The following is a 22383-nucleotide window of genomic DNA, read 5'->3' as shown; positions in this document are numbered from 1 at the left end:
ACAGAGGGCGGGAGCTAGCTCCGTCTGGCCAGGCTGTGATAGGCTCTCCCACTCCTAAGCCTGCCATCCTGAGTGGTGGAAGATGGAGTCAGTCTCACAGACATAGAAGCAGGTGCAGACTGATTACCTATGGGCGTTGACACAGAAGCTGTGCCTGGCAGATCCTTTCCATCATGGAACCTTACTTGAAGACCTAGGAGGACAAAATAATTCTAAAACTAGACCACCCTTTATTCCTAGAGTGGCTACTTCCTTTCACAGAGATCAGGAAATAATTTTGCCTTCCTTTTATCCAGATCCAAAAGATCAGCAGGAACAGAGGTATAATTCCCTGGATGTTAGACGTGCTGTACTCCATTACCTGGAGGCAACATCCCACTGGAGGAAAGATAAAAATAAATTTGTCCTTTATGGCGGAAATAAAGGAAAGAATGCTTCAAAAAGCTCTCTAGCAAGATGGGTAAGGATTACAATTCAAGAAACCTACAGTTCCCAAGGACTCCTTGCTCCCCTGGGCATAAAAGCTCATTCAACAAGAGCAGTCTCTTCCTCTTGGGCAGAAAGAAGAGAAGGCTCTATGGACCAGATCTGCAGAGACTTGGTCAAACTATCATACCTTTCGCAGACACTATGGATTGGACGTTCTGTCAGATACGGATCTTAGTTTTGGACGGAAAGTCCTCCAATCCGTAGTCCCGACCTGAGCAGTATAATTTGGTATTGCTCCTGTGTTGCAGTCATGAGGGACATACTGGAAAGTAGTAATTAGACCTACCGGTAATTGTATTTCCAGGAATCCATCATAACAGCACCCTCACATTCCCTCACTATGTTGAAATTCTGATTTGTGCAATGAACAGGTCAGTTATTTTCCCTAAAAATACAATAGGGTTGTATCCATCCTGGTGTAGTAATTAGAAAAACACTGGCAAGTGGGTGAAGGGAGGGGCCTTTAAACCGCTCTGTCTTCCTGTCCCTATAGAGGTCAATAGAGCAACCTCCCATGGTGCTGTCATGACAGACTCCTGGAAATACAATTACCAGTAGGTCTAATTCCTACTGGCACCAGATTATTAAATATATATTTTAGACCTGATGAGACTGATGTACTTATTTAGAAAATCTGTTTAAGAATGGCTGTATAATCCTCTGTTTTCCTGCCTGATATTAAAATGAGAATTTTATTAGACCAAGTACATGCAGAAGACCAAGTATATGCATGATGTAATCAGAATCTCCTCCCACTTAGAACTCACAAGCTTCTATCAATGCCCCTTCTCTCCCGTACAATTCTGAAATCTCGCACATGCTCAGTACAAGTTGCAGTTTCCCTAGCTCTGCAGTGAGAGCCTGTCTTCTAGACATGTCCTATGGTTATGGAGAGTTTCTACGGCACCCACGCCTTCCCGTAAATCTACGCAAGGTGTCAGTCGGCCATAGAAATGAATGTAATTACGGGCGAAATCCATGGTCGTGTGCATGGGGCCTTAGTGTAGACTTACAGCTAACTCCATCTGCTGCTTTCTTTTATTCCAGAGCCAGAGAGACTGCAGTTTGTACTGAGCACGTGTGAAATCTCAACATCATGCGGGGGGGGGGGGGGGTATACGACACACTGGTAGGAGCTTGTCAGCCTTAGGTGGGAGGAAATGGCGCTTATCTCATGAATGCACATGGACCCATAAAGTGCTCATTTTAATATCAGGAAGGAAAACTTGGGAGGAGGTATTATAGTTATTCTAACATGAATTTTCAAATTAAGTACACCAGCATCATCAGGTCTTCGATTTATTTAACCCCTTTCCATAGAAGCTGTATCGTTACCATAATATCGATCACATAGTTGAAGAACTTAGATGTGATCGATATTATGGTTGTGGTGTGTGTTAGACACACACACACACACACACACACACACACACCAGCTCTCAACCGAGCCATCGGATCATCTGAACTGATGTAATCGGCTTGTAGCAAACTACACAGCTTTTATGTATAGAGGATATATAGAAGCTGTATCGGAATAAATAAACACACAATTTTTAATAAAGGTCAAATTAAATTTCTTCGAATCACCTAAAACATTGATTATATTAAAAAGTGTACATCGCCTTTAGGAAGCCTTTGCAGTCGCTAAATATACTTACAATAAAAAGACGACTGTTTAATCCATTGAGAGAACAGGTTTTTCTCTATGATACACCCATAGCTGGGGATAGGTATTTTAGCACCACATTGACAGGTTAAAGCAGTTTAACTCGCTTATCCCTCCCATAGTAAGACACAAAGCAAGAGAACAAAAACGTCAAGAGCCCAGTAAATGCTTCATCTGGATGGTGGGCACAACAGAAACCAGTTTTGTTCATGACCGTTCATGTTTATGCTAAACACTTTCACAGGAACCATAAAACCTCTAGTATAAAAGTCCCACTTGTGACATACACAAGAACTACACTGTCACAGTAACAAAAGATAAAATATAAGGCTCACTAGAAGGCGGCGCAGTTCAAAATAACCACAGTACAGCTATGTTTACATCACGTTTTTTGGACTATGTTTGACATATACGCCAGGACAAGTTCCCGACGTTAAACGCAGGCTGTGACTGATGCTTAGTAGTGGCATCCATCCCCCATAATGATATCCATTTAATGGATACATCATGAACTCCTCTGATGTGAAAAAGGTAGCGGTTTACAGTATTAAATTGCAAACATCGCATTTTCCTGTAGCAATCCCAAGAGATGTTAAACTAGAATGGACTATCGGCATCAATGTAATAGTAACGTGTTACAAAAAAAAAACATTAAATATTACATATTTCATTAAGACCTTTAGTACCAATAGATTTTAATGTGTAAATCCTATACACTTCTCTTTGCAGAAGCCGGGTGAGGACAGATATTTGCAATTTCACACGGTTTACGGCTACCTTTTTTAGGAGACGAGTCATTAACCCCTTGCCAAGGCGGACAGTTTTTTGTTTTAACGCCGGAGCCCTATTTTTCAAATCTGACATGAGTAACTTTATGTGGTACTATCTTGCCATCTTCCATCTCAATGTTTTATTGCATTTTTTAGCTTATATTTTTAGAACGGATATAGAATGTGTCTAATGTACAACTATTTAAACTGGTGATAGGACACAATATGCATGCTTGAGAAAGGGGGCAGACACCCAAAACATCGCACCGGCGTAGCAAGACGCCAATCTTTCCTCCTCGTGGAGTCTCCACACAAGGGCCATAACCCATCACATAAAATTTGTCTGAATATCTTATGGACTGACACTATGGGTAAGGGTTGGGCAATTAATCGAATTAACAGAATCATTAAATCTATTCTTTAGTGGCGCCGTGATGCAGGAGGAAGCTCCGCCCCGCAGCCTCGTCACTGCCTGTTCTGTCCCTCTGAAAAGCTGCGTCCAGTTCTGCCCCTCCTTCCCCACAGAACTGCTGTACTGTACAAAATGATACAGTACGGAGCAGTTGTTACATGGGAAGCAGGGACTCCTAGTATATAGCCACACCTCCCTGTAGATACTTTCCCCCCCCCCCTTGCAGATCGCACCACCCCCACATCCTTCTTATAGCGCCACTTTAGCTCCCACTAGGAGTCGAATCCCGGTCAGAGCATCAGCAACCTCTACAGTGGTGCCATCTACAAGAACGATGGAGGGGGGTGGTGCTGCGATCTACAAGGGGGGTGTTGCTGAGATCCACATGTGAGGTGCGACCTACAAGGGATGGTAGGGGTGCCAGCTACAATGGTGTGCGTCACTATATGGGGTTGGCACTATGTCACTATATGTGGGCACTGTGTTATTATCTTCATGGGCACTGCAGAGTTTTCTGGGGATGGAGACAAAAAAAACAAAAAACCCAGACAAAGGAAATCCATTTGGAGACACTGATGCAAAATGGACATGAAGAACTGACAATTGATCTGTTTTTAAAGGCCTTATTTTTTTCCACTGTCGTGTGACTGTAGCCTAGATGACTATGATGGCAGGAGTCCCGTTCACATGTACCGTGGTCGGGCCGGAAAATCAGATTTTCAAGGTTCAATCACTGTCGTTTGAAACCGGTCTTAATGTAATTGATTTAAAACCGCATTGTGGGGCCGGTAAAGTACTGGGTCCTGCTCACAATTCAGACACTTTAATGTAATCTCTCACTATATATCTATTTATATTATAATATATACGTTTTTTTTCTGGACTACGTGGGCTGAAAAAGCATTGACAGGTATGTCGGAGCTTTCCCGATGTACATGCTAAACGTAATCAAAACGGAGTAATGACATGCCATTCCATTTGGTGTATGGAATAGCGTATACTACTATCTTAGGCCCCATGCACACGAACGTGCTTTTGCGGCCACAATTGCCCCGAAAATCCACGGGAGGATTGCGGCCCCAATCATTTCTATGGGGCCATGCACACAACCGTAGTTTTTACGGTCTGTGCATGTGACCCGGGAGCCCGCACCACAGAAAGAACGGACATGTCTTATTACAGCCATCTTCTGCGGTCTGGGATAATTGAAAATAATGGCCGCGGCCATGTGCATTGCCCGGAATTTGCGGGCGGCTTGCGACCCCCCCCGAAAATCACGGCCGTGCACATGGCTACGGGCGTGTGCACAAGGCCTTATTCCATACTTGAAAAAAAAATAAAAAGAATAATGAATATATACCAACGTAGGCCATAAACTCTTTTGGCCCTTTAATCAGCCTAACAGAGCTCTAGGAACACGTTTAGCGTTCAGAATACAGCAACACCGACCCATAGAATAAAGTTAACAAAAATATTGAAGTTATTTTTAATGCTTGGTAAATCGTGAGAAAAAAATAAATAAAATAAATAACTAAAAAAAACGTGGTGGAATTGCGGTTCTTTTTTTACGTTGCGTCAATAAATTATACGTACCCCAAAATGACGCCTGTAAAAAAAAAAACGAAGATTTTAGCTCTTGGAATGAGACAACAAAATATATAGCTTCGTCCTAAAGCGGTTGTCCCAGAATCTACAATTATCACCTATTCACAGGATAGGTGAGAACGGTCTGATCGCTGGGGGCCCCACCAACAATCACGAGAACCTCACTGTTTCTCCTCACTGCTCCTCCTGCAGCGAGTAGGAGCTTGAAAGGAGCAGCGGTAGAGCATGTGACCGCTCCATTCAATTTCTATGGGACTGATGTCAACAGCCGAGGGCTGTACTCCAACAGACTTTGCATGTAGTGGCAGCACGCATGCTTGACCGCTGCTCAATTTAAAGTCTACTGCTCGAGCGCAGAGAGTAGGAATGGGGGTTTCGGGACCCCCATTCACACAATTAGTGGGGCCCCCAGCTATAAGACAGTCCCCTATAGATAAAAGGCTGTGTACACCTTCGAAAGATTTTATTTGTGTGTGTGTACACACATATATATATATACACACACACACACACACACACACACACACACACACACACACGTGTGTGTGTGTGTTTGGTGCAGCTTTCAAGTTAGTTTTTATTAAAAATCATTTTTCAGTTTGAGATACAGCTCCTCTGTACTCTGTATACAGAGCATTTGTATCGCGCGCGAAGACCTGTCAGGTCCGCGGGATTGACAATCAGCGGGTACTGCTCCTCTGCCATGAAGCGGATAATGCAACGGATCTAGTGCTTCTGGTATTTGTTGTTCTGCCCCTAAGATGGAAAACGGCAGAACCCAAATGTGAACGAGCCCTAAGGATGTTGTAGAACTATTCATTTACATTTACATAACACTGGAAGAGCCATTTAAGAGCAATTTTCAAGGAAAATAGTTATTTGAATTTTTTTTTAAATGTTATTTACATTTTTCCACAACTTCCCATGTGATAAATACAGATAGTTAAATTACATATAATAAATTCAAAAATGTTGAGGGGAATTTACTAAGCACTCTACATTCTCTGGAGTAGAAATTTGTGCCAAAGGGGGATGTAGCCCACCGAGGCCCGACAAATTTACATCAGAAACTGGCGTATATGATAGCATAAATCTAGAGCAGCTTGTAGTTGGCATAGGTGTCCCTTCCAGATGCACGAGCGGCCAGAGAAGCGCCTAATTTACACCGGTTAATAAAATCAGAAACGTCTTATTACAGCGCTTTTTATATTATGACTGGCGTATGAAAAATAAATCCCACCCAATAAACACTACTACTAAATTCTCAGAAACAATTGCACATTACCTAGTGACAAACCACATAAATCTGCATCTGTCACTTCTTTATGCTGCCCCCCCCCCCAGAGGACAGCATAAATATGTGACAGATCCCCTTAAAATAGGCTTCGCCTTGCAAGCGTAGAGCCCATGGAGAAAATGCTTAACTTTTTTACCTTAGCGAGGGTAACCGCTAGCCCCTCCCATCCAAATGGAACCTGCAGAAATCCATGTGGTTGCTACAGAAACAACCCCACATAGGTAAATAGTACCAACGCCCTGCCACACAAATCCCCGTAACAAAAAACGGCATGCGCGAATCCCCCCTGAAAAACCTACATATAATCACAACCAAGGTACTGCCTCCTGAGGAAATTATTTGGTAGCACAGGGCCCTGTCAGTCATAAGGTATTTTTTTATTTTGAATACAAATAGTCTCACTATACAAAAAAAAGTATCCATTGCCATTAGGCTCATTCACACTTGCATTTTATACTTTCTGCGAGAGGACAGTCTACAGTCAGATTCCAGTCAAGAATACCGGACCGATTTGCTTGACCTACTGCGAACAAACGTGAGACATAGTTACTACAACATTCATCCATGTGAGGGGTGGAAGAGTTTCAAGACATGGAGTACAATGAAATCAATATACAACCCTACGCAATAGAATTCTACAGGCATTATGGACCATTTGTGTTGTGTGATGTAAACAATGTGTCGGAGATCGACACAAACCATTTATTTTGGACATTTCCATTCATCCGTTTCAAAGTGGAGAATTGATCAGAGTATAAAAATATAAGCTAAAGCATTTTTGTAGTAAAAATGGCAATATTAATCTAAGACAACTGGGTAGTGATCAACTGGTTAAGAATTATATAGAGAGCGAGCAGTTCTGGGGAAACAGTCCTGCTTATACAGTATGCTAAAACGTATGGCTTCCTTAGATCATCATGCTTCCTTGAGAGATAAAACAGGGCAACAGACGGAGAATTGTTCAAGCAAAGGGGTTACAACTTTAGTCACAAAAACAATTGGATAACTCACTAAGCAAAAAGGAGTGATATCTATAGCTACCATTTTTATTTTATTTTTTTTTAAAAAAACAAAAAACACTTTTGAATGCTCAAAAAAAAGGCCAGAGTTGCAAAAACACAACAGCCTAAATGAGCAGCAGGGTCATCCTGTATAGAACATCATTGGGAACATCTTGTGGAGGACATCATTGGGTTCCAGTTCCTGGACATCCACCGCTAGTGACAGACATGTCAGAAGATCACATGACTAATGAGCAATATGCTTATTGGGTACTCCTAGCCATTTTTATATTGAACACAGAATTCTTGCTGCATTAGCTTGTATATGCTGCCCTGTAAGGCTGGGTTCACACGAGCACATTACGTCTGTAATGGACGGTACGTATTTCGGTCGCAAGTCCCGGACCGAACACACGGCAGGGAGCCGGGCTCCTAGCATCATAGTTATGTACGACGCTAGGAGTCCCTGCCTCGCTGCAGGACAACTGTCCCGTACTGTAATCATGTTTTCAGTACGGGACAGTAGTTCCATGGAGAGGCTGGGACTCCTAGCATCGTACATAACTATGATGCTAGGAGCCCGGCTCCCTGCACTGTGTTCGGTCCGGGACTTACGGCCGAAATACATTCCGTCCATTACGGACGTAACATGCTCGTGTGAACCCAGCCTAACTGTTCTTTCTTGCTCCTTTTTTTGCCTTTTAGATATGAAATCATATGGACCCGAGACGAAACACAGGTCTGCTGTCATCTTTGCACTGGAAGGACCATTGTGTCATAACCTACAGCAAAAAACAAAATACATGACAGTCTAGTGTTATGACTTGAAAGATAAAAATGACACAAGGACGCTAAACATAAAGCATAGCAGCTAGTAAAAAAAAAAAACTTACAGGAGGCCAGATACTAGTAAATCACCTTAAGGCCCTGTTCACACTGAGTTTTTTTGCAGGAGGAAAATTACTTAGGGTAACACTATAACATGAACAGAATAAGAAGGAGCTAAAATGTAAAAAAGCATATTTGTTTACCTCTTTTTTCAAACTATAAACCTAAAAATGCTAATAAGGAAAAAATTGTATATAAAAAAGAAACCTGCCTTGATCAAGAAAAAAAAAATAACACAAAAATCACATCGCTAGCCCAACAAATAAAATAGTCATAGCCGTTTAACTTACGCGTGCTAAAAATGGTGAAACGGTGCCTGGTCCTGATTCGATTAAAGGGGTTTTCCAGTACTTTCATATTGATGACTTACAATGCATTCGGAAAGTCTTCGGATCCTTTAAATGTTTTTACATTTTGTTATGTTGAGGCCTTGTGCTAATATAAAATAAATCATGTTTCCCCCATCATTCTGCACTCAATACCCCATAATGAAACTGAAAACAGAATGGTAGCAATCTTTGCTAATTTATTGATAAGGAAAAACTAAAATATTGCATTGACATAAGTATTCAGACTTTTTACTCAGTACTTAGTTAAAGCACCTTTGGCAGCGATAACATCCTCCAGTCTTCTTGGCTATGATGCCACAAGGTTTGCACACCTGGATTTGGGATTTTCCGCCATTCTTCTCTGGAGATCCTCTCAAGCTCTGGCAGGTTGGATGGGGACCGTCGGTGGACAGCCATTTTCAGGCCTCTCCAGAGATGTTCGATTGGGTTCAAGTCTGGGCTCTGGCTGGGCCATGCAAGGACATTCACAGAGTTGTCCCTAAGCCACTCCTGTGTTGTCTTGGCTGCGTGCTTAGGGTCATTGTCTTGTTGGAAGGTGAACCTTCTGCCCAGTCAGAGGTCCAGAGCACTCTGGATCAGGTTTTCATTAGGAATATCTCTTTACTTGACTAGTCTCCCTGTCCCAGCCACTGAAAAACAACCCCACAGTATGATGCTGCGACCACCATGCTTCACTGTAGGGATGGTATTGGACAGGTGATGAGCAGTACCTGGTTTCCTCCAGAGAGAATGCTTAGAATTCAGGCCAAAAAGTTCAATCTTGGTTTCATCAGACCACAGAATCTGGTTTCTCCCAGTCTGGAATTTGCAAAAAAGCACCTAAAGGACTCTCAAGCAGGTTTTCATGTGTCTTTTACTGAGGAGAGGCTTCTTTCTGGCCACTTAGCCATAAAGCCCAGATTGGTGGAGTGCTGCAGTGATGGTCGACCATCTGGAAGTTTCTCCCATCTGCACACAGGATCTTTGGAGATCAGTCAGAGTGACCATTGGGTTCTTGATCACCTCTCTTACCAAGGCCCTTCTCCCCCGATTAGTTTGGTGGGGCAGCCAGCTCTAGGAAGAGTCCTGGTTGTTACAAACTTCTTTCATTTAAGAATTATGGAGGCCACTGTGATCTTAGGAACATTCAGCGCAGCAGATTTTTTTTGGTACCCTTCTCCAGATCTGTGTCTCCACAGAATCCGGTCTCTGAGCTCTACAGGCAGTTCTTAACTTGAATTTTGTTTTATTTTATTACAAGACCTCAACATAACAAAATGTGAAAAGTGAAAGGGTCTGCAAATTTTTCGAATGCACTATACTCTTAGGTAAGGTCATCAATATCAGATCGGTGGAGGTCTGCCTCTCAGCACCCACTCTGATCAGCTGTTCGAAGGGGCCGCGGTGCTCCAGATAGCGCTGTGTCCTCTTCACTGTCCACCAGGCACAGCTACCTATATTATGTAGTGGCTGTTCTCGATATTGCAGCTCAGTCCTGTTCACTTGAATGGGACTGAACTGGAAAGAGCTGCAGTATCAGGCACAGCATCTACTGAATGTACGAAGCTGTGCCTGGTAAACAATAAAGAGGAAGTGTCGCAGACTCTTTAATCAGCTCATCGGTGGGGGTGGCAGGAGTCAGACCATGATCGGATATTGATGACCTATCCTAAGAATAGGTCATTAATATCAAAGTCCTAAAAACACCTTTTAAGTGTATGATTGCCGGGGGGCTTATGCGGACTAGTACAGAGGTCCTGAGTCCCAATTCCTCCTCACGAGCACAACTGCAGTGAGCCGTTGTATGAAGCAGTGGTCAAGCATGCGTGCTACTGCTCTACACATGTCTATAGGAGAAGTGCAGAGGTCCAGTACCCACGTAACAGGGATCGTTGTGGTCCAGAGGCAGGGCCCCCAGCAATGTAGCATTTACACGGTGGATAGATAAATGGGGGTTTTGGGAAACCCGTTTAAATGTAACTTTGAGACCATAATATTCTCAATCAACTAAGTTCAAAGGGGGGAGAAAAAAAATAAAACAGAAAATGATCTAAAAAGAAATCCCCATGTAACCAAAACCACCATTCCAAAGACACAAGACAAGATGTTATGTGTGATGAATGGACGGTCACATGTATTAGGCGGTGTCCACATGTAGCTGTCAAAATGAAGCGATTTTGGCAAAACCTATTTTACTAACTTAAGGCCTGCTTGTAAGTATTTAACCCCAATCCGCACGAGTAAGTAACTATACGTCGTCGCGGGAGGTTACTTCCCGCACGAGGATGTATAGTTACTGAGTTGTTTCCGGTGCACAGACTCGGCGACAGTGTGCACCGGGAAAAATAATTGAAACCGCGAAATCGCTGTTTTTTTGGTCACCTTGGCTCTAAAAAAGATGTAATAAAAAGCGATCAGGAAGATGTATGTACCATAAAATGGTACCAATAAAAGCTACAGCTTATCCCACCAAAAATAAGCCCTCACAGCGCTCAAATCGACCAAAAAATAAAAAAAGTTCTGGCAGTCAGAATGTGATGATACAAAACAATTAATTTTTTTAAAAATAGTCTTTTATTTGTAAAAGTAGTAAAATATAAAAAAAAACTATAAATTTGGCATCACCGTAATCATATTGAGACGCAGAATAAAACTAAAGTTGTCGTTTTTACCGCACATTGGAAAACTTAAAAATAAAACCCCAAAAACCATGGAGGAATCAGTTTTTTCCAACTTCAGCCCGCAAATTATTTTTCTTCAGCTTCCCAGTACATTATATGGTACTTAAAATGGTGTTAATAGAAACTACAACTGTTCCCGCAAAAAAAAAAACAACCCTCACACCACTCTATTGACGGAAAAATAAAAAAAATGATGGCCATTGGAAGGCGGGGAGTGAAAAACTAAAATGAAAAAGCAAAAAAGGATCAGTCCTGAAACGGTTCATTAATTTCTAATAAAAAAAACATTTATGACCACATGTGGGGTATTGCCGTAATCGGGAGAAATTGCTTTACAAATGTTGGGGTGCTTTGCCTCTTTTATCCCTTGTGAAAATTTTAAAAAAATAAATAAATAATTAAAAAAAAAACAACAACATTTTAGTGGACAAAAATGTTGATATTCATTTTCACATCCTAATTCCACTAAAATCTACAAAAAAAACCTGTGGGGTCAAAATGCTCATAATATCCCTAGAAAAATTCCTTGAGGGGTGTGGTTTCAAAAAAAGGGTCAACTTTTGGGGTGTTTCCACTGTTTTGGTCCCTCCGGGGCGTTGCAAACCCAACATGGCACTGAAAACCAATGCAGCAAAATTCTGCGCTCCAAAATCCAAAAGGCGCTCCTTCCCTTCGGAGCCCTGCAGTGGGACCAAACAGCAGTTTATTACCACATATGGGGTATTGCCATAATCGGGAACAATTGCTTTACAAATGTTAGGGAGCTTTTTCTCCTTTATTCCTTGTAAAAATTAAAAAATGCTATGTTTCCACAGAAGAAAAAAAAAAGGTGATTTTCATCTTCACAGACTAATTCCACTAAATTCTGCAAAAAAACTGGGGTCAAAATGCTAACTATACCCATAGAAAAATGCCTTGAGGGGTGCAGTTTCTAAAATGGAATCACTTTTGGGGGGTTTCGACTGTTTTGGCCCCACAAGACCTCTTCAAACCTGACATGGTGCCTAAAATATATTCCCGAAAAAAAAAAAAGGAGGCCCCAAAACTAGGTGCTCCTTTGCTTCTGAGGCCTGTGCTTCAGTCCATTAGGACACTAGGGCCACATGTGGGATATTTCTAAAAACTTCAGAATCTGGGCAATAAATATTGAGTTGCGTTTCTCTGGTAAAACCTTCTGTGTTACAGAATTTTTTTTATTACTAATTTCGCCCAAAAAAATGAAATTTGTAAATTTCACCTCTACTTTGCCTTAATTCCTGTGAAACGCCTAAAGGGTTAAAATACTTTCTAAATGTGGTTTTGAATACCTTGAGGGGTGCAGTTTTCAAAATGGGGTGATTTATGGGGACTTTCTAATATAGAAGGCCCTCAAAGTCACTTCAGAACTGAACTGGTCCCTGAAAAAATAGCCTTTTGAAACTTTCTTGAAAATGTGAGAAATTGCTGCTAAAGTTCTAAGCCTTGTGATGTCATAGAAAAAAAAAAAATGTGAAAAAAAACCGATGCAAACATAAAAGTAGACATATGGGGGATGTTGACTAGTAACTATTTTGTGTGGTATAACGATCTGTTTTACAAGTGGATACATTTAAATTTAGAAAAATGCTAGTTTTTGCTGAAATTTGAAGTTTTTCACAAATAAATATTGAATATATCGACCAAATTTTTTCACTAACATAAAGTACAATATGTCACGAGAAAACCTCAAAATCTCTTGGATAGGTAAAAGCATTCCATTGTTATTACCACATATAGTAGTAACACATCAGATTTGAAAAAATCATCTGTGTCCACGAGGCCAAAACAGGCTGCGTCCTGAAGGGGTTAATACAAATTTGACTGTTGCTGCATATATATGTACTGTAATCACACTCGCCCAGTGTTTATAATACCGCTTACTATAGCAATGATTTTTTATGTAGGTACAATTTTGAACAAACAAACAATAGTTTTAGCATTTATCGCTTTGTGCATTTAGACAAATCATATGGATTATTGCTACGTGTAAGCGAGCCTTTACTTCCAGGAATCAAATACTCCAGTACACACTATAGTTGAAGAATTCTGGTCAAGCAACTATACCAGTTTAACAACTATAACTTTAGAAACATGGTCATATGGAAATTTCTGAATATAAATAGAAGGGTGGATTCACACCCTTCGGGTATGTGCACACACAAAGTCAAAAATGTCTGAAAATACGGAGTGGTTTCCAAGGGAAAACAGCTGATTTTCAAACAACTCAAGAAGGGACATGCACTTTTTCACGGCCGTTTTTGAAAAAGGCAGAGTAAAAAAACGGCCCGTCGGAACAGAACGCTGTTTTTCCCATTGAAATCAATGGGCAGATGTTTGGAGGCATTCTGCTACCGATTTTTCGGCCGCTTAGGGCCCAAAATATGTTCGAAAATAAACCGTGTGAACATACCCTTACAGCGCATTGAGACAAACGATTTTCACTTCTGGTTGCTGTCTGACTGCAGAACAGATAGCACCCTACTGAATATTGACCCATTATAGTTAATCCAATTCAGATTAAAAAAAAATTTCAGGGACCATGTTCGTGATAAAGAAATCCTGCCCCCCTCTTAATAAACTAGGCACATATCTGGCGGTCTGTGCACCAGAAAATTAAATCTACTCCACCTGTGAGCTGGAGTATATTTGCACTATAATTACAACAGTGTTCTGTCGTAAACCATAGTAAATTTATCAGTCCCCGGAGTCCACTCCCCCTCCCGCTAAGCCTTGTCCACTTATATAGAAGTGTCAGGGTCAGCGTAAGAATAGAAAAATCGCAACGTTTTTGCGCAAATTGCGACTTTTCTATGCCAGAAAACTGGTGTATAGGGCTTCATAAATACTCCCCAATGGTTATGCGTGAAAAATTAATCGGTGGGTGCTCCGGTTGTTAGAACCCCCCACCGATCATATGCCGATGGCCTATCTGGTGAATAGGTCATCAGTTGTCCGGTCATGGACAACCCCTTTAAATAAAAAATAGGAATATGCTCAAGATTACATATTCTGGTGCTTGAATGTAAAAAGGGAGAAACACTATAAAAGAGTTATAAGAAAGGTGCCGCAGAAGAAAAAAAAGTCAACCGAAAAATTGTGACGTTTTACCAACCTCAAGATTTTCTCACACTCCTCTCGATATTACTTCACCAACCAAATTATAGCGGTCTTTCTATCATGCCCATAGACTGGAGATTGGATCTCATTGCAACTGGCAGTCTGTTGGTAAAAATCTCAGGTCTATGGCCTTGCAATATATCTATTCAATCCTTTATCAAATATAAAAATATATATTAAGCCAAAGTGAAACAAAGGCAATATAGCACGAAATCCAGCAATCAGACTATTTTTGAGAAAACAAAAAGTTTAGTAACCACATACATTTAGGCACTTGTCCTTTAGTGCAACACCCCAAATTATGTAAATTGTTAGAATAAAAAAATTAAATTTTTTTAAAAAAAGGACGCAGGATCGGTCCTGGATCCTGTTCTTTAAAAGGACATTGGAGGGACTTGCATAATTTGTGTGTCCCACATATGATACATTTACGGCATATCCTGTCTAGCTGCTTCGATCCAGTGTCACTATTGAGCATGGCATCTAAGGGGTTAAAAGGCCAGGATCAGAGTGCGCTCCAATCCGGGGGGTTGCAGCAGTGTCAGCTGTAATATATACCCCAGCCCCATATGTATATAATCACACACACAGAGCTTGGCGGTCATTACTTAGCACATACGCGTTGGGGTATGTTTATGACGATTTATCAGGCGTATTTCGGACCGTAAAAAACGGTCCCATTACGCTCCAAGATACGCCTTGAAAACACTTGCAGACAGCTTCCTATTGAATTCAATGGCAAGGGCATACGATATGAAAATATGCTTACAAAAACAAAACAAACTATTGGAAAATCAGCTCCAAAATTTGCCTGGGAGGCTATTTTCTCTTGAAATCCGCCCCATACTTTTCTGCCTCAAACATACGCTGTGTGAACATACCCTTATATGTACTGCGAATATCGCCAAAGTGGCTCTATTCACTTGGTCAGTCGTTCCGGCATTTTTTAAATTTATTTTTTAAAATTTTTGACATTTCACAACGATCGTCTGCAAAGCTACTTTGTCAAAAATGCGGTCAGAAACCTGATGAACACCATTAATGGATCAGACATAGCAGTTGCGACTGATATACGGATTAAGTAGCTGTCACGTGTTAAATAAACAGTGGCGACCATGTGATATGAATCATTGCCTCCCTGACAGTTGGCAAACGCGCCAACACAACTTTATGGCTGCCTGCAACATACACACTGTGAAGAGGAGGATAACAAATGCCAACATCCTCCGTGCCCTTATCTCAGACGTGCGGTGTGCTTGAGACACAGGTTGTTTTGTTAGTAGATAAGCCAGTCAGCCACACAGGAAGTGACCCCGTCACAAAGGTCAAGGGTTGGGGGTAGATTTTCCTTCCATTACAATATCGGAGTTAGCAGCCTGGAAGGTTCACGCGGAGACATTTTACAGTATTTATATTGTATATAATCAAAGCATTATACTGTTCAACCAAAGAGCGTTTCCTTCCCCCCAAAATGGGGAGGCGATAAGGTAAAAAAAAATATATATGTATGTTATTATAGAATAGGCAAACATAAGTCCTTCTATCTAGTAGTTATTAACCCTTTAGTGAGACAGCTGTGTAAGGGTTTGTTATTTGCGGGACAAGTTGGTTATTTTACCATTTTAGGGCACTTATCATTTATGACTAACTTTTTTCTGGTAATGGAGAAAAAAACAAAAAAAATAAAAATTCCACTATTATTTTTTGCATGTAAAATTTACGTTGATTACCATGAGGTATACGCAACATAACTTTGTTCTGCGGATCATTCACATTACAGTGATACCAGGCATGAAGGTTTCTTATATTTTATTACTTTTGCACAATAAAAACTTTTTTTCCTGAGAACCAAATCTTTTGTATTGTTCTGCCGATGTAGCTGTATGAGATCTTCGGTTTCGCGGGACAACTTGTCATTTTTATTAAAGGCGATCATAAACTTAGCGGCTCAGCTCAGCTGTGCTCGGACCCCCACCAATCAAAACTTCTGACATGACACTATGACATGTTGTCAGAAGTTTGTTGAACTTTTAGTTACCCTTTAATTGTATTTCTTACGGCATTCACTGTGCGGGTTAAATATCGTAACCGCTTTATAGTTTAGGTCATTATGGACGCAGCAATACCAAGAGGTTTTTTTTTCATAATAAAGCATTTTAAAAGAGAAAAAGTGTGTTTTAACTTTTTTATTTACTTGGAATTTTTCATTATTAACCTATTTTTTTTGGTCCCATTATGGGACTATTGTTTGATCGCTTTTATAATACACTGCAATACCTCTCTATTGTAGTATATTAGACCGTGCAGTGTAAAACAGACAGGCTTTCTATTGGGCACTGCCTCTGGCATACGCGGATGGACATTAAGCCCCTGGCTGCCATGGAAACCATCGGCACAAGTCTCCTATGCCAGGCTTATGACACAGCACCGTGAAAATGCGTATAAGCGGTAATTAAGGGGTTAAGCGGTTTATGCAAATATACCAAAACCGGTATAAATTAGGAAGATTTGCCATTTAGGAGTCTGGAAGAGCTGGGTGGTAGTCGCATTGGATTCCACCCCATTCTCTCAGACGCAGATAGGACTAAGACACAGGATTTCCGAATTGTTAACCACTTGACAGAAAAGGACAAACCAAGGGCCTTTATTTTAGGGGAAACGTTCCTCATTCTTGTAGGAAGTCAAACTTTTGGAAGGACGATGATTGTGACAGATGTATTTATGAACAGTGATGGATTTCCTGCTAAACCAGTACGAGACACAAATAGTCCCATGTTGGTTACCCAATAGTCTGGCACTCTGGTTTCTTGACAGCGGGTTCAGGGCATCGCTGGTGGTAGGGGGATCCACAGCATTTGTCTTCTGCGGCAGCTGTACTCGAGTCATGCGATTGTGGGACGCTGTGGACCTACCACTAAGGGGGGGGGCGAACAACAAGTAAACTTGTACATACACGCGTTTCTATACTGAGGTAGATGCTAAACGTGTCCATAGGGCTCCATTAGCTTGACGTAGGCCGAGACTGCTTTTGGTCTCCTTTGGGCCGGTATACATCATTATACTTTTTAATACTGCTGGTCATACATCACAGGTAAACGTTTAGCGTATACGTAATGGGTGACTGATGCGTTAAATGGATGCCCAACAGTGGTATAGTCACCCATAGACTAGAAGGGTATCGGTTTAACCTATACATCATGAACAGGGTCAAAAGTGAATGACTTAATTTAAAGTTATACCATTCAAGTCTACAGCGATGGATGCAACAGTGAGATCCGTCCAGCGTATACGTTAAACGTAGGCCAAAAACCTCATGTCAATGGGGCCCAATTGGCAACTTATATACTTATTTTAGTGATACACTGAGACAAAGGATAAATTGAGCAATATTTTTCGTTTTGCCATGGACTTCGACCAATATTAAGGCTCAGATGTCACCATGATCCGGCCGCCTAGAATACTTTTCAGTATTTCAAGATACGTAGGCATTGATGCAATATAACTAAAAAAAATAACAAGTGCCCTTGTACTGACATTGTAAACTGGTTGTAGAGACTTGAAAACGTAGGAGGCAAATAGCAGAGGTGGCGCTACCCTCCTCATTACCGCGTTCACAGGGCCGTCAGTTCTCAAACCCGCTAAAGAGGTCCCACATACAAAAAGCAGCTTTACAATATACTTGCCATTAAGATGTTCAACTGCACCCAAATACCCAGTCCTGATAAGTCCTTGCCACTCTATCATGAAAGCGGCATAACATGACGCGATTGACCACACAGCGGAGGAGTTCGATAACGTTTCATCCATGGTGATGATAAAATGGTCAGATAATCAATGACAGGGACTGATCGAGACCAGGGGTTGAATAACGACGGAAGGAAAGTTTAAGGATAGGTACATTATTGCAAAATATGTATGTATTTTTGTATAGCGGACATCTTAGGGGGGGGGGGGTGTTAAAAAATGTCCAATACTATAAGGACTGCTCGTTATTGCTAATCAATACTTCTATGGGTTATCAGTATTAGGGTCACTAATAGTTTCCTTTATAGGACAATTTGTTATTAACTATTTGAACAATGTCAGATTTTTTATCATCAAGACAGCAGCTGCTGGCAAGTGTCCCCAACAGATTGTGAGCTCGTGGGCCCAGCCCTATGCACGTAATACCCCATGATTACCTGGGAGCTCAGGTAGCGCTTCAGGCACTCCTCACAGACCCCTTTCTTGCAGCAGGGAAGAGGCTTGATGGACTTATCCTCCAAACACACCCGGCAGCTCATCATCACCTTGTGGCCGCCATCGCCAAGGCTACTGATCAGGAAGGGGGCCAGTTCCAGCTCCAGGCTGGCCGGGCTCAGGGGTAGTTCGCTAGTCCCCCGCAGGGAGCTATCCGCCAGAGGGCGCTGCTGCTCCAGCTCCGCCGGGGGCACAGAAGGTAGCTCCCCTGAGAAGTCACTCTCCACGCAGTACACGGTGCACAGGACGCTACATCTCTTCCTAGGCTTGCGCCCCACGGAGCTCATAAACCTCCCAGAGGCGGGCTCCTCGGTGTCCACGGGCCGGTGTTTGGTCACACTCTCGCCGTCATCTATAGGTTCAACCGTACTGCTCAGTGTCTGCTCTGTCTCCCCAGTAGACACAGTGCGCAAACAGGGTTCCGCCACAACTCCCTCCTGCGTGCCCCCGTCCTCTTCCTCCTCCTCATCGTCGTCCTCCTCGTCGTCACTGCTGGCGGTGTGCTGCATGTCCTGGGTGTGCGGTGCCTCCTCATGCTGATCCCCCATTCCCGGTGCCCGGCTGCCGATACAGCACTAGTGTAGTGTACTTCACTTGTGCTTCCGGGTCTGTGCAGGGGCCCTCTCACTTGTATAAGAAACGAGGCACTGGTCTGCCCGGGCCGACACTGCTCCTCCGCTGCTCTCTCCAGCGGGCAGTAGCCCCATGCACAGTCCCGAAGTTATCACTCCAGGGCAGCGCTCCTCTTCCCTGTGTAGTCCACAGAGCAGCCCCGGGAGTGCATAGCAGTGCAGAGCACCCAGCGCGGGGGGGCGGGGCCAGCCTGCATCTTTCCTGCTCTGCCACTCTTACAGCTGTTACCGTATTCCATCTAATATTCTACACCAGCCAGCTGAACGTCCGCCGGCATCCAATTTATCCCAGTATTGTGGGTACAGTCTAGTGAAGCAGTTACCGTATTCTAGTTAGTACTCTTCGATCACCGTATTTATCCCAATACTGTATATGTTTACGGTATTGCGAAATGGTATTACCGTATTTATCTGAATCCAATATAATTTCAGTAAGGGATTGGTTTTAATTTCTCAAAGATTTCCTTTTATCAGTTGATGTTATTTATTAAAAGATTACTCCATTCAGACCTGCCAAGTATACCAGTGTGGGAAGTACAGTTAAGACCGATGTAAAAGTGGTGCCGCTTTTCGAACTTTGTTTAATTCAGTGAACTGTAAACTACATGCCTCAGTATGTCACAGGTATGAAACTACTAAGATTTTAATGGAATTGCCTCATCAGGATAACCCCTGATCATGGCATGACTGACTTCATAAATCCCCAGCTATCAGCAGTGGCCTCTGCAGGGGAAATGCAGTATTACATACCTGATCACCAGGCCAGGTCCACCAAACTGACAGGCACTCTTGTTAGTGGGTCTACAGGTAATAAAGGATGACTGCCAGCTGGGTCTGTTCATTTGTACAGATCTGGGGCACCGGGCCTGGTGTTAACGATGCCATTGCTGCACCCCCTATGCGTGTATATATATATATATATATATATATATATATATATATATATATATATATATATATATATAAAATTGGAGAGCAAATTATTTATATCTAATAGCAAACAATTTTAATGTGAAGTTTACATTTTCTAGATTCAGATTTTACTTTTGTAGAAGATGTGACCTGAGAATACCATGCAACAAAACTATTATGCCTGTTTTGTAATGTCATATTTACATAGAAGCACCGCCTAGTGGACATCAATGGAACTACAGATTTTCACTTTTTTTCTGCAAGCATGCCAATGATAAATTTCTGGTAACACGGTTAAAAAGGTTTGTTATAAAAATCAAAGTGAAAGCTTAATCACTGTATAATGTTAAAGTTGTGCAACTTTATAATATATTTTGGGTTTCAATGCATAGATCACTGTGTACTGTAAGTGAATAAGTTGTGCTCATGTAAGAAACCCTTCCCACCCACACCACATAAGAAACTGGTTCTTGTACCTGCAACCCATTCATTTACACGCTGTCTTTGATGGCACTGCACATTCCTGCATGCAGCACCACTGACAGTCCGATCCTGTACTGTGACAGGGAACTAAAATAATCAGTTCCACGTCACAAAAATACCTAATGCGCCGTGTTTCCGAATCCTGTTGCAATGGGATTTGCTGTGCAAAAGGGACTTAGAGGACATAGAAAAGACACGATCTGCGTCTTTTATAACAGTGAACTAATGGGCTGTTACCATTAGATCACTGTTATTGGTTATTTTTAAATGGGGACAGCAAGGAACACACAGATAATGTGTTCCCTGCTAACCTGAGCCCCTATAGTAAAAATAATAATAATAAACCACTAATACAGTAAAATGTAAAAAAATTAAAAATAAAATTCTAAAAAAGAAAAAAAAAACATCCCCAAAAAAAGTACACACCTCTGCGAATCCATACGTATTCATTTTAGACATTCTGCATGACACAAACGTGTTTTGCATGGACATCAGGTGATCACGCAAAATGTACGTTACGCCAAACATAAAATAATTACCCCCGGCCACCAATTTTAGTCTGTTCTATCTTGACACTATGTACTAAAAAAAATTCTGTGCTTGGATCCACCATGTGCAGATGCTGCATCTAAAGCTTAGGGATGGAGATACATTTAAAGCTAAAGCAGGGATTTTGTTCTCAGCACTATAGCGAGGTCATTCTTTAAAGGGAACCTGTCCCCAGCATTTCACCTATTAAACCAGCAATATCAGGTGGTAGTGGGTGAAAAATCATTTCTATATAACGTATAATTGTCTTCTTAGTCGGCTCTGTAGCTTTAGTATTCAGTTTTTAGTCTCCCTGCACCGTATGCTAATGAGCATAAGAGTCAGATCTTCATTCCTCAAGTCTTTCCTAGTTTACCCCGCCTCTTTACTTTTGATTGACAGCTCCTCGCCTTCCCCCAGCACACAAAATCCCACGCTTGTGCATGCGCTCAACGGGACACCGGATTATTAAGATAAAAAGCGTGAAATGTTTGCAGACCGTTATTTACATTCAGAGGAGGAGTTTAGGAGAGGGGATAACGGCAATGAACTTTTGATAGCAGCGGCCAGTGAGGGATATGTAAAGTTTAATAAGTGAAATGCTGGTGACAGGTTCCCTTTAACAATGTTCACATATTTGATATCACTATGTGCAGGAGACTTAGATGAATTATTTTGGGGATAAATATTGTTAATTGAATGAACTACCTTAAGATAAAAAATTTTTTTCCTCTTTCTAACTATTTTTTGTCCTAAAAAAAGACCTTAAAAATTAATCAATATTGGCTCCAATTTTAGGTTATATGAAAGACCTATGTGACTTGCAAAAAAAGAAACAAAAAATGTTGGGGTAGATCAAGAAACAAAAAAAAAATCAGCTTTAGAATGCAGCATTTCAAAAGGTGAAATTTAGCCCTGGGTATGAAGGCCCAAAACACCCCCAGTCATGAAAAAAATAATTTTCTGTATTTGAGAGCCATAGAAAACACAGTAAAACCTCTTTGAGACTACCACCAACATTTCATTAAAAATATGGTCTTCTAGAAGGATTGTTCTCTCAAAAAAGAGGCAAAATAAAATGGAATTAAACGTCTATAACAGAAAGTGTGATCTTGATAGAGTGGTGATCTTTTGGAGAGGCTTTACTGTATTCTCCCATAGTAGCAATGGAACATGACATGATTTTTTGCTATCTTAGGCCCCATGTCCGTAATTAGAATCATAATTGCGGATCAAAATACTGATCCATTAATTTCTATGGCCAACGGACACCTTCCCGTATATTTACGGGAAGGCGTCCCGGCCGTAGAAAGCAT

General features: G+C 41.5%; 1 protein-coding gene across 2 annotated transcripts in view; it reads right to left on the bottom strand.

The window, feature by feature from the left end:
• Positions 1 to 19436, bottom strand: part of RNF217 (ring finger protein 217) — a 116243-nt gene extending 96807 nt beyond the window's left edge. For both annotated transcript variants that reach the window (XM_075862316.1, XM_075862315.1), the window contains exon 1: positions 18455 to 19436. In XM_075862316.1, the coding sequence (XP_075718431.1) occupies positions 18455 to 19060 (606 nt within the window). In that variant the 5' untranslated portion in view covers positions 19061 to 19436. The remainder of the gene's footprint in view (positions 1 to 18454) is intronic.
• Positions 19437 to 22383: the final 2947 nt, after the last annotated feature.

This window comes from Rhinoderma darwinii, chromosome 4 (genome assembly GCF_050947455.1).
Source record: "Rhinoderma darwinii isolate aRhiDar2 chromosome 4, aRhiDar2.hap1, whole genome shotgun sequence".
NCBI lineage: Eukaryota > Metazoa > Chordata > Amphibia > Anura > Rhinodermatidae > Rhinoderma > Rhinoderma darwinii.
The sequence above is the reverse complement of the archived record's forward strand: the minus strand, read 5'-3'. Positions and strand labels throughout refer to the sequence as shown.